General features: G+C 32.3%; 1 protein-coding gene across 1 annotated transcript in view; it reads left to right on the top strand.

Moving 5' to 3' along the window:
* The window catches only part of GABRG1 (gamma-aminobutyric acid type A receptor subunit gamma1), an 83,380-nt gene that overhangs the window by 44,469 nt on the left and 18,933 nt on the right, over positions 1 to 19,978 (top strand). The window contains exons 4-7 of the mRNA XM_054486409.1: positions 14,401 to 14,621; positions 15,461 to 15,543; positions 19,144 to 19,281; positions 19,397 to 19,549. Coding sequence (XP_054342384.1) covers positions 14,401 to 14,621; positions 15,461 to 15,543; positions 19,144 to 19,281; positions 19,397 to 19,549 — 595 coding nt within the window. The remainder of the gene's footprint in view (positions 1 to 14,400; positions 14,622 to 15,460; positions 15,544 to 19,143; positions 19,282 to 19,396; positions 19,550 to 19,978) is intronic.

Below are 19,978 nucleotides of genomic sequence, written 5' to 3'. Positions count from 1 at the left end.
CTTTAGCTATAGTTTCTACATATCAAAGAAGTCCTTTTTATGCATTTTACTATATTAACTGGAAAGAGTCAATTCTTGCCAAGTACATTAGCCTGAAGAATTTTGAAATGGCAAATGCTTGGAAATAAGATTTTGTTTGCTATTTAGATAACTGACCTGCATATGCTAATGGTGGGGAAGAAAAAGGTATTAGTCTTCTTAGATGTGATTAATTGCCGTACTTTAGGAAACACATTTGTATTTTTAAAATCTATTATAAGTTTATTTTCTTGGTGTTTTCAGTATTTTAAAGCTTGGAACTATAGTTTTAATTTCTTTTCTTCTGCATATATTAACTTTTTGCCACTACATAACATAAAATACATTTTTAACAGATCTTATTTTAAAATAATAAAAAATTTAGTTACTTTTGATTCAACATTTGTAGAGAAAAAATTAAATATTAGAAGTAAATAAAAGTCATTTTCATCATTGTTTCTTTTATCCAGTGTGTTCATTGACTCTATAAATATGAAGTGAAAGTTCCTAGTATTAGGAAATTAGATTAACCTTAGAATCTCTAAAAATTATCAAAATAATTTTATTTCTTAATTCAAAGACACGTTATATATGTATATTTCATTGTTTTGTCTGTCATATGTTTATTTACCATTTATTATAGTGACAACAGGTTCATTGTTAAAAAAGATATCAGAAAACATATGTCATCCTTTCTTCAGAAGACATAAAACCTACCAGGGAAGATGACTAAAAATGCAAATTAGACTGAGACAGAAGGGAAAAGGCAAGAAAAATGCTGTGTATGAAGCTACACCTATTTTAAATTGTAAATGGTGATCCTAAAGCTATTTTCTTCTAAAAATGTTTTCATAAAAATAGTTTTTTATTATAAAAGAAAGACATACTCAATCTAGGAAAATTAGAAATTTAATTTAGATAAAAGAAAAAATTTAAAATATCCTGAAATATTATATCTAGTGGTCACCATTGTTACATAACTTTATGTACATAGTTTTACCCAATGCTTTATTAACCTCACTATTTTATAGTATTATGTTTTTCTGTGTGTTATACTATGTCATTACTTTTTAAAATATTTTTTTATTATTATTATACTTTAAGTTTTAAGGTACATGTGCACAACGTGCAGGTTTGTTACATATGTATACATGTGCCATGTTGGTGTGCTGCACCCATTAACTCGTCATTTAGCATTAGGTATATCTCCTAATGCTATCCCTCCCCCCTCCCCCCACCCCACAACAGTCCCCGGTGTGTGATGTTCCCCTTTCTGTGTCCATGTGTTCTCATTGTAAATAATATGCAACATTTAACGGATTTTTTAAAAGTAATTGTATACTATGTCATTACTTTTAAAAAATCCGTTAAATGTTGCATATTATTTAGTAATGAATTATTTTACATGTGGAATATTTCCAATTTGCTGTAATTAAGAGTAACATTATTATTAAATATTTTAGCCACCATTATTATTTCTTCAGGCTATGTGTATACACACCCTAGACCTCTCATAGATTTTGGTCAAATATTGAAAGTGAATATTTTGAATGTTTAGAAAGCAAATTCAAAAATTTTTTGAATTTTTTGAAACTGCAAGATAGATACCTCAAGGCAGACAGTCTTGAATTGGTTACAATTTTTTTAGTTTTTTATGGGTTAGTAATCATAGAATGTTGTAGAATGTACTGCTTGGTAATTCTGGCCTCAGGGCAGGTTTGTGGGCAATGTTCTGACAGAAAGAATGTCTAGTTTGCTTCAGCTCGTGACTATCATAAATGTACTTAAAACTTGGTTTTTGGCCTTGCTTTAACCAGCTGCTCCAAGTCACTATTCCAAATCTCAGATGTTATAGCTGATTCAAACATACCCTTATGATTCCTAATTTTTTACACCTTTATTTACACATTTATTTATCGGAAAAGAGTGACTTTGCTAATAATATAAACACACACCCAACCATACATATATAAGAAAAAGTAATTTAGCACATATATATATATATATTAACATGACCTAAGACAAATTTAGGTAGTTCATATTTTGTCATGTTAGGAGATTACATTCTAAAATTGTGTAGAGCTACATATATTAGTTGAATGTTAAAAACCAAAATTCCCTTAAATGTACATATGCATACACTCACAAACACACATATTTTCATATAGATTTTAGTATAAAGAGCTACTGTTTAGAAAAGTGGTAGCCTCCATGATTCAGATTGAAGAGTCCTAGACAAATTTTCTCATCTGTAGATTTTTTAATTTATATAATTGTATGGGGTACAAGTACAATTTTGTCACATGGATAGGTTGTGCAGTGGTGAAGTCAGGCTTTTAGGGTAGCCATCATCACAATAATGTACATTTACCCGTTAGGGAATTTATTATCTTCCTCACCACTCTGCCACTCCACCCTCCTGAATCTCCATTGTCTCTCATTCCACACTCTACATCCATGTGTACACAGTTTTACATTCCCACTTATAAATGGAAATATTTGTATTTATCTTTCTTTATCTGAGCTGTTTCACTCAATGGCCTCCAGTTCCATCCATGTTGCTGCAAAAGATATTATATAAACTCCAAAATGAACTTAAATGTCCTAGAATTCTGCAATTAGATATAATTTTCTTTTTTTTTTTTCTTTCTCTAGAACTTTCGTGTTTGTGTTTTATAATATTTATTTTTTTCTTTTATTATTATTATTATTATTATCATTATTATACTTTAGGTTTTATGGTACATGTGCGCAATGTGCAGGTAAGTTACATATGTATACATGTGCCATGCTGGTGCAAGGACCTTTCTTTCTTTCTTCTTTTATTTGATTTTTTTTTGTAGATATAAACACCCTGATAAAGAAATGGAATATAAAGCCATAGGTTTTCAAACCTTCATAACCCCAAATGATAGACAGGAAAAAGGCAATTTTGTGAAAAAGAAAAAAAAAAGTTCTCAGGCCAGGGGATTCCAATACAGTAATCTCAGATGGAGTCCTGGAATTAGAATTTTGAAAATGCTGGCTGGGCACAGTGGCTCACGCCTGTATTCCTAGCACTTCAGGAGGCCGAGGCGGGAGGATCACCTGAGCTCAGGAGTTCAAAACTAACCTGGGCAATACAGTGAGCTCTTGCCTCTAATTTTTTAAAATAAAATTGCAAGTAAAATTTTAAAATAAAACGTTAAAAGTAAAAAAATTAAAAATTAACAAAAAGAATTTTGAAAGTGCTTATCAGAGAATTCCAGTCAACCAGGTTTGGAGATTACTAGTCTAGGCCATTTTCACCTATAAATTTAGTAGGGATTAGGTAGGATTAAAGGAAAATAAACATTGATACTTATACACTGAAAGTATTTGTATGAGGAAGAGTCATTGAAAGAAACCATGTTCACCCTAGACTTTATCCCTCCTTATAGGTAGGACTTTTTAAAAAATATATATTAATTTCTAATATTTTATAATGTTTTCATGATCATAGAGTCTTAGAGCTGGGAAAGATAATAATTATGATCTTGCCTTTTGCCCACATTTCGCCAATAAGAGTGTATAAGTGACTCGGTCAGCAACCTACTCTAGTAAGTCTCAGAATCAGAATTATGCCAAAATTTTCCCATTCCATCCAATCAGTGTTCTTTGTACTACACATTACTCTTACTATAATGCATACTTTGGATATATTCAGTATTTGTTCTATTGATTATCTGGAAAGTATTTAAAATTATGTATGTAATTAAAAGACAATACCTTATCCCTTATTCAGTGTGTTATTTTTATATCTAGCAAAGCCTTAAAATAATGTAGTAAAAATTTGTCTTAGATTGGCAATGAATTTGAACTAACACCAGCTGCTCTTCAGTTTAATTAAAATGTGAAGTAGAGAAAACTTATTTAAATATCTTGACTTTTGACATTTTGTTATAATAAAAATTGTAACAGATTACCATAACTGAAATTGTTAAAACTGTATGATAAGCCTTGGATTTCCTGGTAGGGGTACCTAGCTTTGTGACATGCGCAATAGGATTCAAACGCCTGAGGTAAACAGAAGCAGCCAGTGCTTCCGACAGCAGTGCAAATAATGCCCCACTAGCAGGATCCAATGTTGGAAAGTTCTTCATTTTCTGCAGCTGGACTGTGGACAACAGTAAGCATTTTATAAACTGGTAATAATATAAATAATTTAAAACATGAGTCATGTGGACTATTTCTAAATATATCATTTCCAAATATAGTGTTCTCTCTTGCTCAGATAGACTAATTCAGACATCAAGAAAATATTTTTAGTACAGGGCAGTCACAGATGTAGAAACACTTTTCCCATTCAGATCATACAGCAATTAGTCTAGCTATTTAGCATTGAACCAATCTATAACAAATGTTGCACATGTGGATAGAAAGCAAGTTCGCCTATTGGCGATGAAGCTTTTCTAGGAAGCAGAACCTTCATCTGAATATCAATCATTTGCCACAGAGAACTTCTTATCATGCTGTTAATTGGTAATAAACTGTAATGGGGAAGTATAGTTTGAGTGTGTTTATACAATAGTCCCTCCTTATCTGTGGTTTTGCTTTCTGCGGTTTCAGTTACCCATGGTCAACAATGATCCAAAAATAGGTGAGCGCAGTACAGTAAGATATTTTGAGAAGAAGGTAGAGATCACATTCATAGAACTTTCAGTACAGTATTTTGTTATTAAAATTATATTGTATCATTCATTGTTGTCAGTCTCTTACTGGGCATAATTTATCAGTTGAACATTATCATAGGTACTTATGTATAGGAAAAACATGGTATATATAGGGTTCCAAACTATTCAAGGTTTCAGGCATTCAACGGGGATCTTGGAATGTATCCCCATGAATAAGGGGGATCTTTTGTATATTTGTTATCATACTGTTTCATACTTAGGAAGCGTGCTCCATGCAGGTTAGACTTATTCAATCGTTTATTCATCCAAATACCCCACAGTGATAACATAGATACAAATGCCATGAAAGTAAAAAACAAGATGAAAGAAAGGTAAGTGTGAAATAAGTGACCAAAACTACTAATTGTCAAAATATAAATTTCGTTTCTCTGGTTTAAAAATTTTTGTCTGATATGGATGACCTGAGTTATAATAAAGAGGTTAAAATTGTGGAGTACATGATCAGAATTTCTTACACGTTGTATGATCTTAGAAAGGCTTCCTTGTATCTCAATTAAAATGAGGGAAAAGCAGGAAAAAAAATGAGAAGATAGAGCTTGGCAATATAGAATAGTCACTGGGCAAAAACAATTTGATGGAATCTGGAAAGCAAATGAAAATATTGTGAAGGGAATTACATTAGCTTTCTCTGCTTAAAGGCTATCAAATACAAATTTTGTTTGAATTTAATAAAGGTTTATGAAAACATTTCTAATTTATCAAAAATAGGCTCAGTTATTTACATGTTTTGGGATATTTTTTTAAAATTATTTTATGGCATATGACAACTCTTGACATAAACTAACTTCATGAAATTCTTTACTGTTTTGCCAGATTGCTAGATTTTAAATAAAAATTATATTATAAATATATCTAAAATCTGTCAAATATTAGTATTTTTACTAAGAACTGCTCCGTTTTAAATCAGTACTGAATCTCAGCAGAGGCAAAGTAAGTTTAAAATAGGTTTAAAAAACAGGTAAACGCACTTATATTATATCTCACTTAATTAAAAAATTCATCGCACATGCGAAGCTAGTATCACAATGGTTTTTCTGTCCTTATTTTCTTGAAACGTCACTCAATACTCTTATGTTTTCAGTGTAGGTCACTTCTTTTCAGATTTCATGGTCATTCAGATCAAGTGCAAAGTGCAGAGAAATAAACAGAGACAATAACCTATAGGTAATGGATTTTTAATATATTACATCCACTCAGTTGAGAAATATGAAGCAAACTTCAGAGAGACCAAGAGATGGGACAAAATGACAAGAATACAGATTTTCATAGAGAACATGAGATGCAGGAATATGTTCCTTCTTGCCACAGTATAAATTTTCCCTTGTCTGGAAAAGAAACGCATGGATAATTTTTGTAAAAGCGTTCTGAATCCATGGGTGTCTATTCCTACTGTTAATAGCTCTGTGATGGTTAATTTTACATGTCAATTTAGCCAGGTTATGGTACCCAAATACAGTTATATATCACTGAATGACAGAGACACATTATAAGAAATGCATCTTTAGTCAATTTCACCATTGTGGAAACATCATAGAATGTGTTTACACAAACCTACATGGTATAGTCTACTACATACTGTGGCTGTATCATATAGCCGAATGCTTCTAGGATACAAACCTGAAAAGAATATTATTAAACTGAATGTCATAGGTAATTGTAGCACAATAAGCATTTGCATATCGAAACATACCTAAACATAGAAAAATACAGTAAAAATATGGTATAAAAGATAAAAATGGTATACCTGCATAAGGGGCTTATTACTGAAGGCTTGCAGACAGGGAAGTTGCTCTGGATGAGTCAGTGAGTGAGTGGTGAGTGAATGTGAAGGCCTGGACATTACTTTGCACTACTTTAGACCTTATGAACACTGTGCACTTAGAATACACTAAATTAATTTTTTAATTTCTTCCTTCAATAACAAATTATTATCAGCTTACTGAATTTTTTATTTTATAAATTTATTATAAATTTGACATTTTCATAACAGCTTAAAAACATTTTACAACTATACAAAGTATTTTCTTTGTGTCATTATTTTGTAAGCTTTTGCTTTTTTCTATTTATTTATTTTTTTTAGCTTTTTCAACATTTTGTTAAAAACTAAAAAACCTACACATTAGTCTACATGGTCGGTATCATCATCATTACTGTCCTCCACCTCCACATCTTGTCCCACTAGAAGGTCTTCAGGGGCAATAACATGCATAAAGCTGTCATCTGATCCGATAACAATATGTCGTCTGGAATACCTACTGAAGGACTTGCCTGAGGATGTTTCACAGTTAACATATATAATGGTACATATACATATTGTATACTAATACATAAATACATCATATACATTACATTATAATATATTTATATATTACATATATAACATATGTGTGTGTATTTTTGTTTATGTATTTATTATGCTATACTTTCTGTCATTTTACAGTTAACATATATATGTGTTATGTATCTATATAATACAGTTAACATATATATTTGTTGTGTGTGTGTGTGTATAAAGTAGAAAGAGTATAATCTGAAATAATGATAGAAATTATTGTATGGTAAATATGTAAACCAGTATTAAGTTAGTTATTTATTACCATTACCAAATACTATGCACCGTGCATAATTGTGTGTATTATACTTTTAAACAACTGGCAGCACAATAGGTTTGTTTATATCAGCATCACCAGAAAGATGTAAGTAATCTGTTGTGCTAGGACATTAGGATGGCCACAACATCACTAGGTGTTGGGAATTTTTCAGCTGCATTGTAATTTTATGGTACCAACGTTGTACATCATTGACTGAAAATGTCATTATGTAGTGCATGACTGTATTTGGCTAAATTCCAGTCCAGATGTTGCTGTGAAGGTATTATTTAGATGTGATTCACATTGAAATCAGTAGTTTTTGGGTAAACAGTTTACCCTCTACAATGTAGTTGGACCTCAACCAGTCAGATGAGCACTTTAAAGATTGACTGAGGTTCCTCTAGGAAGAAGAGGCTCAGGCTGCAGACTGCCTTTGGCTTCAAGACTGAATCATAAACTCTTCCCTGCCTCCCCACCTACCAGTCTTCCCTGCACATTTTGCACTTTCCAGCCCCTACAATATCACATGATTCAACTCTCTTTCCCTTTCTCTCTCTGTCTCTCATCTATCTATCCCTCTACCTATCAGTCAGCATCTATATGTCCACCTATTTATCCTGTTGGCTGTGTTTCTGTGGAGTACCTTTCTAATACAAGCTCACAAGAATAGCTTGCTCCAAACCCAGAATTCAGGTACTCAAGTACTATATATATTCCAAGGTCTGGAAGCTGACCTTGTCCTATTTTATTGTAACTTCTTAAGAACTGGGAGTTCATTCATAGGGTTTATAAAACCCTACAGATTGCGTTATTTCATCTTCTATTTTATATAGTTTAACTGTTCTGTGAATATAATGTTTGATATTTTACTCTTTTGACTTTTATACAGAATATTATATAATATATATTCTGGAAATATGGTTATATATTTCCAGTAGGAAATGTTGATTGAGCATGATGCAGAAAATTAACACGTGAAATACAGGATTTTCAGTTCATTATTCTCAGTGCAGTGTTCAGAGCTGTTTCTAGGCTGCAGGGTCAATCATTGGAAATTGGTAATTTTAGATAATAGTTGCTAAAAAGCTCTTCCAGATGTAGGATACCCTGTGTATTTGAGGAATGCACATTCCCTGACATACAGAAGATGTGCTACTTTTTCATTATATATGGCTTGCATTCTTTATTTTCCATTCTGCCGTGCCCTTTACTGCCTCTTTGTCCTCTCCCTTCCCTCCACCATTTACTAATTGGTGCATAAATCGAAATATTTCCAAATCTTACACGTTTCAGGTTAAATGCAACATCTGTCATGAAATCTTTCTTAATTTCCCCTAACTAAAAATAACCTCTACTATTTCTATTTCTCTTTATACCCCTTCTACATTTTATTAATTTCCAATTTCCAATGATTGACCCTGCAGCCTAGAAACAGCTCTGAACACTGCACTGAGAATAATGAACTGAAAATCCTGTATTTCATGTGTTAATTTTCTGCATCATGCTCAATCAACGTTTCCTACTGGAAATATATAACCATATTTCCAGAATATATATTATATAATATTCTGTATAAAAGTCAAAAGAGTAAAATATCAAACATTATATTCACAGAACAGTTAAACTATATAAAATAGAAGATGAAATAACGCAATCTGAAGAAGGTTCCATTTTCATCTTTGTAAACCAAGTACATTATAAAACTAACAAGAACACTGAAAAAATTTCTGCTAAAAAATTAATTGATGAATGCACACGATGCTATGTGCCTTTGGCAATCTACATTCATAGATATAAAAAGAGAGCACAAAGGGTTAGTAGCTGAATCCGGAATATGTGTCTACTTTTTGAATCTGTCTCCTGTATTGCTGATGACTTCAATGATTTAAGCAATTGGCATAACCTCTTTGCTCCCTATTTCTTTTTCTATCTCAAACCTAGAATAACACCAAATTTTTTATTTACCTCTTCCTGCTAGAATTCAGAAGCTGGTGCTTTTGCAATAATTAAGCAAACTGGAGCTGATACCTATAAAATTTTACCACTAAAGGTATTTAATTGTCCTATGGGTTAGCTGTACTTGTACTTTTTCTCTACATGTCTATAGCTCCATTACTGCTAAAAATTATTAGGTCCACCATTCTCTTCTGGCCATGTGACTAGACAGTTTTGGAAGAGATTAATGCCAACAAAGGAAGAATAAATCAGCATCAATCAAATTTTATGATGAAATTATGCACCTAGGTTAATTGCTTTGCCAGGTCTTGAATTTTTTGTGAAGTTTCTCCTATTACTAGAAAGACAGTAATATTGAATTAACTGGTATTTTGAAATGTGAGATACAGTGCTTAATTGCAAACTGACAATGTATTAATGAGACTGCACTACACACTTATCAATTATTATTTGATTTTATTAAGTTAGGAATCAAAATTGCTCACTTCACATTTATTCACTAATGCTGTTTTGTCAGCTAACTTGCAAGGAGATACAGTACATTTTGTAAAGTACATTGGATGTCAAATTTTTAATGCACTGTTCCTTATCTCAAAATGTTTATCTTAGAAGCTATTGTATTTGTCATTCTGAGTAAATAGAAGTTCCATTTTGTGTTTTTCTTTTGCTTATTTCTTGTGTAGATCATTATAACCTGTGAACAGGAACATGAAGTACCAGAGCAGTTTGGTCGTTTTCTGGAAATTACACTAATACAAATGGACAAACAAAACTGGATTATTTTTATTACATGTAACATGGCATAGATTTTAATGGTCTTCTTATTTCAGTGAGGCATTTATTAAAAATTAGCAATTTAAAAGGGCTTATAAGTATTAGCTTCTGCAAAGGGCTTGGGATGGATGGATTATCAAGACACATGCTCTGAGTCTTTCTCTTCTTGATATTAGATTGAGGGGACAACTGTGAGTAGAAAACTTTTTCCATTTCTGATCCTTTGGAAATCATAAGTCTTCCAAGAGTGATTAACACTTCCAGAATCAGGGATTTTAAAGAAGGTCCTGCAGCTGCTAAGCAGTATTGACAGCTGCTTTGGAAATCCCAGCCTTAGACAAATTGGTTCTCATGTGCCACATTTAATGCCTTGTGAATTAGGAATACTGCAGCTAAGTATAACTGCTGAGTAGCATTACATTCCCTCTACCAACCAGTGTTGAATATTTGCCTAGCCGCAATCCTTACTGGTATCTTAAGTAGTTTCTGCTGCTTGATCCTATGCAAAAGTACAGCATAATTCTGGCAAATAAAGTTGACTAAATGCTCTTTCCAGGGCATTTAGTTTGCCATAGTAGAGTATGAGCCTTCTGTCTATTTGTATTTGCCATTAAAATTAGACACCACGTCATTAGCGTAGGTTACATAGTTAGACTGAATGGTTAGTCATTTGTGTCAGGTGAAGAGGCTGCTTGGATAAATTATAATTGATTCCAAAGACAAGACATCTGGCCTGAGATACAGGCAGGCAGAGTGGGGATTAATGATAACTTCAGTGAAGTTGTCCAAGAATTTTTCACAAGGTTCAAAGAATAGGTACACCAGTGATATTGTGTATAAGGGTCTCTTGGACCTCCTAAATGCATGCACAATTTATGTGTTACTCCATTAATGTTACTCAATAAGACGATTAAACATCTACAGCATAAATACGAATTACTATGTGTTATGGGATGTGGTTTGCCTTATGACTCAGCCTGTGCTTTAAACACAGTATATAAGCAAGGTTGTGGCTATCAGATTTATAAGGCTTACATGGTTGCAAAAGTACTTTCAGTCCATATTCCACAGCACAGTTTGATCTGTGCCATCCCATATTAAGTTGCAAAAAATCAAATTTTAATTATGTCCCTAAGTTACTCTAGCACAGCAATCAAAATTATGTAGAGACAGTCATGATGCAAGCATTTTTGTGCACAAAAACTTCATATTTTAAATCCATTCAAAACAATGACTGACATAATATAGATGTTAAATATATAGGTAGATTATTGAATGATTACACATTACTTCATTATATGAATAAATTATTCAGAATTATAAGTGTATATATTTTAAGCCCTTTATAAAACATACATCTCATACTCAATTACATAGTTTCTGGTACCTATTGGATTTTAAATAATTATTATGTATATACTTTTCCAGAATTGTAACACTGTTCATCAAAAATAGATAAAATGAGGTAACTTCTCAATTTATTTTTATATTCCAGTTAAGCAAATTGTAATTATAAGTAGTCTGCCTGGAACCTAGGATTTGATTCAATTTCCCTATAAATAAGTTGAATCTAGTTTGTTTACTTATTAATCACTTGTAATATTTTTTCCATTTTTCATTTATTGGACACTTCCCCAATTGTACTTCCATTTCTTATATTAAATATTTTCCTTCAGGAAAATTGGCCAATTGCTAATATGACATCAAGTGCAAGTAATCAATCCCTCCCACCAGAAGTAACTTATATAATACCTATTTTTCAATTTACTTATTCTTTTAAATATCAAAAGTATATACACATGCAAACATACATACACACACACATATATATACACACACATACATATAGTACATATATATAATATATATATGTATATGTATTTCCTTTCCTCCATGGCATTGATTACTGCTGCATTCTTGTTCATTTTATTTATTTTAAATGCCTATAATATGGCAGACATTTTGTCAGGCTACAAAGGTAGATAATATCTAATCATCTACTCCTGAAGGTTCTCTGTTAATCGTGGAATTTCCTAATTACAGTTACTATGGACAAAGGCTTTGCTCCAACCTTGGAACCCATCAGACTTCACTATAACCACCATTATATGCATTTGTTATGGACGTGGACTTGGGATTTAGCCTGCAGTGGCTCAGTTTCCATATCAACTGCTTATTAGTTCTGTGATGTGAGAAGAATTATTTTATATTTCTATTAATACATGTTCCTGAAAAATAATGATTATAGTAGTACATATTTCACAGAGTTGCAATAAGGATTTAGTGACATGAACATGCAAAACTCTTAACATATGTTTGGCATTTTAGAATTGCTCAATAAGTTAGTTTGTGGTTGCTTTAAAACATTTAAAAACAGTAGATATAAACAATTGGAATTAACTTTTTAGACAAAAAACAATGTAAGGGCTCTTAAAAAATTTGGTTGTTTTTTGCATCTAGATTTTTTTTTGTTTATGTGACTTAAACTCTATGTATAAATTAATATAATTGTTAACATTAAGACAATTTGCTTTTAAGTTTAAAGAGTACATCCTACATACTACAAAATCTTCAGTAAAATTCACACACAAAAAATAAAAAAGAATAAAGCAACACTGAGCAGCAATAACTACTGGAAATCTTGGATTTTATTTTACATGACTCACGCAAACAAAAAGAAAGTTAAGGCCGTGTGCGGTGGCTCATGCCTGTAATCCCAGCACTTTGGGAGGCTGAGCCGGGCGGATCACGAGGTAAGAAGATCGAGACCATCCTGGCTAACACGGTGAAACCCTCTCTCTACTAAAAATACAAAAAATTAGCTGGGCATGGTGGCAGTGCCTGTTGTCCCAGCTCCTCGGGAGGCTGAGGCAGGAGAATGGCGTGAACCTGGGAGGCGGAGCTTGCGGTGAGCCGAGATCGCGCCACTGCACTCCAGCCTGGGAGACAGAGCGAGACACTGTCTCAAAAAAAAAGTTTAAACATACGTGTGCATGTGTCTTTATAGCAGCATAATTTATAGTCCTTTGGGTATACACCCAGTAATGGGGTGGCTGGGTCAAATGGTATTTCTAGTTCTAGATCCCTGAGGAATCGCCACACTGACTTCCACAATGGTTGAACTAGTTTACAGTCCCACCAACAGTGTAAAAGTGTTCCTATTTCTACACATCCTCTCCAGCACCTGTTGTTTCCTGACTTTTTAATGACTGCCATTCTAACTGGTGTGAGATACTATCTCATTGTGGTTTTGATTTGCAGTTCTCTGATGGCCAGTGATGATGAGCATTTTTTCATGTGTCTTTTGGCTGCATAAATGTCTTCTTTTGAGAAGTGTCTGTTCATGTCCTTCGCCCACTTTTTGATGGGGTTGTTTGTTTGTTTCTTGTAAATTTGTTTGAGTTCATTGTAGATTCTGGATATTAGCCCTTTGTCAGATGAGTAGGTTGCGAAAATTTTCTCCCATTTTGTAGGTTGCCTGTTCACTCTGATGGTAGTTTCTTTTGCTGTGCAGAAGCTCTTTAGTTTAATGAGATCCCATTTGTCAATTTTGGCTTTTGTGGCCATTGCTTTTGGTGTTTTAGACATGAAGTCCTTGTGCATGCCTATGTCCTGAATGGTAATGCCTAGGTTTTCTTCTAGGGTTTTTATGGTTTTAGGTCTAACGTTTAAGTCTATGTTTATTGCGGCACTATTCACAATAGCAAAGTCTTGGAACCAACCCAAATGTCCAACAATGATAGACTGGATTAAGAAAATGTGGCACATATACACCATGGAATACTATGCAGCCATAAAAAATGATGAGTTCATGTCCTTTGTAGGGACATGGATGAAACTGGAAATCATCATTCTCAGTAAACTATCGCAACGACAAAAAACCAAACACCGCATGTTCTCACTCATAGATGGGAATTGAACAATGAGAACACATGGACACAGGAAGGGGAACATCACACTCTGGGGACTGCTGTGGGGTGGGGGGAGGGGGAGGGATAACATTAGGAGATATACCTAATGCTAAATGGCGAGTTAATGGGTGCAGCACACCAGCATGGCACATGTATACATATGTAACTAACCTGCACATTGTGCACATGTACCCTAAAACTTAAAGTATAATAATATTAAAAAAAAAAAAGAAAACGAAACAAAATAAAACCTGAAAAAAATTGAAAAAAAAGCAAAATACTAAAAAAAAATTAAAATAATGGCATTATTTTCCTCCAAAAAGACTGAGTTTAACTGTTACTTGCAGAAACTTTGCAATATAAAAATTCAAACTTTCGAGAAAACAACTAAAACAGTAGCTTTACTAATATGCTGTTACTCTTCTTCTTATATTTTAGGAATACACAATAGATATAATTTTTGCCCAAACCTGGTTTGACAGTCGTTTAAAATTCAATAGTACCATGAAAGTGCTTATGCTTAACAGTAATATGGTTGGAAAAATTTGGATTCCTGACACTTTCTTCAGAAACTCAAGAAAATCTGATGCTCACTGGATAACAACTCCTAATCGTCTGCTTCGAATTTGGAATGATGGACGAGTTCTATATACTCTAAGGTAATATTGGTTTAAAAATCTGTAGTTACTCTCATTTATTTTCCATACTAATATTTAATCAACTCCTAATTTTTATTTCTCAAAGTTGCAAAACCAAAAATATGGAGCTCCTTTCACATGCTAAAATATAAAATGGTGAAATACTTTGGCAATACTTTTTTAAGCTCAGTTACTATTATGTGAAAAGGACTAAAAGCAAAGAGAAAAAATTATTTGAATTTCTTCCTTTGAAGCAGAAGAGGTTACAGCATAAAGATTATGGTTTTCTTAACCTGCAGTGCAAATAATTGAGTAAGATTTCCTCTAGAAACCCACCCTGCTATAAAATTTTATAATACTCTTATTTTGAATGGTGTAGTAAAACATCCCTAAGAAAGGATTAAATGAAGGTTGACGTATAAGTTTCAAGTTTATTTAACTCATTGACTTAAACATATCTGCTTATTAAGAACCATCCTTCATGGAAAGATATTCATAATAAATTAAGAGAAAAAATTACCATACTTAACCATTTATAATCTGTTAATCTGCTGTGTTTGCACATGTTTTTGTTGACATACTGAAGTATGAATTATTATGTGTAAACACAGAGATCATATTGAAATGTATACAGAGGTAACTTAGTTGACTGAAGAGGAAATTGTTAGAATTCTCATACTCATACATGAATGTTATAATATTATTGCTATTTAAAACTTTGAGACTTTAGAATTATTATTATATTCTAATATGTCACAGTCTTTTATCATACGACAAAATCTTGTTTTAAAATTAGACAGGAGATTTTTAATGCTTCAAATTATTTATCTTTATTTAATACTTTTTTTCCATCTAAATAGATTGACAATTAATGCAGAATGTTATCTTCAGCTTCATAACTTTCCTATGGATGAACATTCCTGTCCACTGGAATTTTCAAGCTGTAAGTAACAAAGCGCTTGATAATTTCACTGAATTTTAACCTTACAAGCTGTTTATTTAAAAATGAAATGAAAGAAAATAAAATAGGATTTTCAAAAGTGTAAATTATGTTCAATTTTTTTAGATAAAATAATTACAAATAATGTATTTGCTTCTTGCTTTTAAACTAAAAGGTTACAATAAATGTGTAATGAATGCATATATTTTATTAAAACATTCTTTACAACTTTTAATTTTATTCCAATGCTATTTGCTTATTTTTATTAAATAAGGGAGTATTGAAAATAGGTTTGTATTCAAATATTTTTACACAGTCACCAAAAAAAGGTGATTCAAATTATATTCATCTTCCTGGAGGCAAGATTTAACTTTATTATATTAGATTTTGAAATGTGTTTCAAAAATTGGTTAGGCAAATAGTATTTACCATATGAATAGCAAATATTTGAGACTACTTTAATAAGTCAGTAAAACCAAGGTAGAAATAAGTTGATTTAATTAAAAAAGATTGATTCATAGAGAAGTGGTTAGAGGTGAATAATTAGAGTATAAAAACCTGGTATATTCTTTAAAGGAAATAATTATAACCTTTCCAGAGCCATATTAATTTTATTTTATATTTACTAACATATGTATCCTCACATGTATTTTTATAAAAGTATTTTTCTAGATACATACAATTGTCTTAAAAATATGTCAAATGGCTTATAAAAATGTGGTTGCCTTTACCCACAAATTGTCTAATGCTATTTTCTTTCTTTTGAAATTTATAGTTTTCACAGATCACATTCTAGAATGTGGTACAGTGTGATATGACAATTCATTCATAAGCATAACCCTACTTCTTCACTTACTAAATTTCCACATATTTTTTGCCTTTTATTAATGATATTCTTGAATTTTCTTAATGATTTTGTCTCATTAAAGCATTCTTTTATATTAATGATCTATCTCACTGCTTTGGTTTTTAAACAGCAACTTTGAAATGGATAAAACAGCCAAATAGCAACAAATACTCGATTGATAGAATTCAAGGAACTCAAGGAGAAGTTCATATGCAATAATTGATGTAGCAGTTGTTGTTTTTCATTCTAGAAGCCATTCTTAAATTTTGGTGTGATAGCTCTCTGGTTTTGATTGTTGTTAATGGTAATTAATCATTTATCTTTGTGAGTTTAATTGAGTGTCAATAACAAACATATAATAATCATAGCTAATTTTTTTCAGGCACTCTACAATGGGCCCAGTAGAGAATTAAGCCATCTGCATCTAATATTTCACAACAAATATATGTGGAAGATTTCATTACAGCCCCAATTTTAAAAATTAATATCATGAGATTCAGAGTGGCTATTTAGCCAATCATGTTTATTTGTGCCCACATTACTGTATACTATGTCTATACTCTATTGACTCTAAAACTTTTTAAACGTAAAGACAAAAACTATGGAAATCAAAATGGCTACAACCCTAGAGAGCAAGTGAAAGAAGATGGAGAAAAGGAAAGATAAAATAGGTTATTAAATAGATCAGCAGAGATGATAACTATTTCATTGCATGACTCATAGAGATCCTAGTGCAAAATACATGTTATTTTGGAAATATTGGATATACTATTTTTGAAATTTCAAGTTAATTATTGAATTTTGTTTATGTAATGTGCTACCAATCTTTCAGTGGAAAACAAAAATTTTATACCATTAAAATATTCTAACACATGTATGTGACCATATGTAGAGAGAACTTTTTAGCTACAAACATCTACATGAAAACTGTAAACCAGAAAGGTAAAGTTGCAGCCGATTTTGACCTGAGGACATTGACAAAACATGGTAATTTCCTTCAAGCTTTGCTTTGATGGTATTGTAAGATGGTAGTGTAATAGAACATAATCTCCACATAAAGTTGGGATACAAAAGCCTGACCAGTTGAGATCACATGAAGAATTACCTCCTACACACACACACACACACACACACAACCACCAAAAGCTAAAAGGGAGGTTGCCTCTGAAATCAGCATACAGGGTGAAATGATTCTTTTTGAGAGAATCTAATTACAAGCCTACCCTCAAGTAGATTTTTAGCCCAAATTTCTTTCACTTGGTTGGTTCAAAAAGTCCTCAAAGATATTCCTGACACAAGCCAGAAACAAAAATATTTTTTAGAAAGATGAAAGGATATACCTCCATTCTAGACAGCTACAAAGTAGACAAAAACATTTTCCTTAACAAAGGACTAGTATCTAGAATACATAAAGCATTAATATAAAAAGAGAGGAAAAAATGAGAGAATGTAAAAAATAAATAATAGGCAGTTGAACAAGCAGTTCCTCAAAGAAGCAATCCAAGAGTCTAATAAACATACTTTTTAAAGGATAGGTTTTATTATTAATCAGGAGGATGTGAAATAAAGTACACTTCATGGATGAGTAAAAATGAAGAAGACTGCATATATCAAGATTAATGAGAATATGCATTCATGTTAACTTTCACACTCTGGCTGATAAGAGAATATGTTAGTTGCCAGGCATGGTGGCTCATGCCTGTAATCTCAGCACTTTGGGAGGCCAAGGGGAGCAGATCACCTGAGGTCAGGGGTTTGAGAATAGCCTGGCCAACATGGCAAAACCCTGTCTCTAAGATAAAAATAAAAAGAAAATTTAAAAAAAGGGTAGCCATGCATGTTGGCGAGCACCTGTATAGGTCTCAGCTACTTGGGAGGCTGAGGCATGAGAATTGCTTGAACCTGGGCGGCAGACATTGGCAGTGAGCCAAGATCGCGCCACCGCACTCCAGCCTGGACAACAGAGTGAGACTCCGTCTTAAAAAAAAGGAGAATATGTTAGTATACTCTCTATGGAAAAAAGATTGGCACTACCTCATAAAGTTGATATTATGTGTAACCCATGAACCAGCTACTCCATACTATATCCTAGAGTAACCCTTGCATATACACATTTCGGGAGGCATGTATAATAATGTTACTAGCAGCAATGTTGGTTGTAGCCAAAAGAAAATATCACAAATGTCTAAAACAGTATAATGGATAAATTTTGGTGTGTTTTTACAATGGAAGAAATTTAGCTATGTACAATGATGACTATCACAATATATTAAAAAAGACATTCTTAGACAAGGTAGCATGAGGAAAAAGAAGAAAAAAATAATATGCCAAAGAATGCCTTAAGTATGGCAATGATCAAATAAAATTCAAAGGAACCCAAACTATGCTATACTTTTCAAAGATGCATATGAAAAATCTATATTAAAAAGAAAAGATCATCGCAGAAATCAGGATAGTTATTACCTCTAGATTGGGGAGGGAGTACTATATTGGGGTGGACATATTGGGTTTTCTATATGTTAGCAAGTTTCTATTTCTTAATTTAAGTAGGTTACATGGGTTATCATTATTTGATCCATGTATGATTAGTCATTAAACTCTGCTTATTAATATTTATTGTATTCAAATGTTCTATGTTTGGCATATCTTATAATAAAAAAAGAGGAAAAAGTTCCGAGAATCTACCTTTGGATAATGTTGGCATTGCAATGGTATCAAATTTGGATCTTGCTAATCTACATATTTTTTTTCTATAGATGGATACCCTAAAAATGAAATTGAGTATAAGTGGAAAAAGCCCTCCGTAGAAGTGGCTGATCCTAAATACTGGAGATTATATCAGTTTGCATTTGTAGGGTTACGGAACTCAACTGAAATCACTCACACAATCTCTGGTAAAAGGAATACTCAAATAGTGAATGATACTAGCATTAAATGACATTTTTATTTAAAATATATGGATTGTGATTTATATTATATAGCCAAAATAAAACATTTTTTTTCTTCCAGGGGATTATGTTATCATGACAATTTTTTTTGACCTGAGCAGAAGAATGGGATATTTCACTATTCAGACCTACATTCCATGCATTCTGACAGTTGTTCTTTCTTGGGTGTCTTTTTGGATCAATAAAGATGCAGTGCCTGCAAGAACATCGTTGGGTATGACATGTAATATTATGCTATAATGCCATAGAACTTTAAAAAATCATTTTGATGTCATAAAAGTTTGTAGTCATATTTATTAGATATATTCTTCTAGACTACAGTCAGGAAAAAAATTGATAGGAACTAAGGGACAATACCATGTTGAAAGAGATATGTAAAAAAAGAAAAGTAGAAAATGGAATTGTAAAGAACTTGAAATTTCAGAAAATTCCTTCTTTTTTCTGCTAAAGAAGACCAAGGGAAGCATAGATACATAACGAGAATTAATACATGAAAATCATACATAATTCCTAAATCTTATTTTGGTTGTTTTTCTATCACGTTTCATCAAGATTTTATTTTATGTTATAGCCGAGTCACTAATAACTGCTGTTTATTTACTGAGGTGTGCAGATGGCTTTAAAATAACCTGCTTTTATAACA

This window comes from Pongo pygmaeus, chromosome 3, assembly GCF_028885625.2.
Source record: "Pongo pygmaeus isolate AG05252 chromosome 3, NHGRI_mPonPyg2-v2.0_pri, whole genome shotgun sequence".
Classification (NCBI taxonomy): domain Eukaryota; kingdom Metazoa; phylum Chordata; class Mammalia; order Primates; family Hominidae; genus Pongo; species Pongo pygmaeus.
This window is presented reverse-complemented; position numbering and strand designations above follow the sequence as displayed.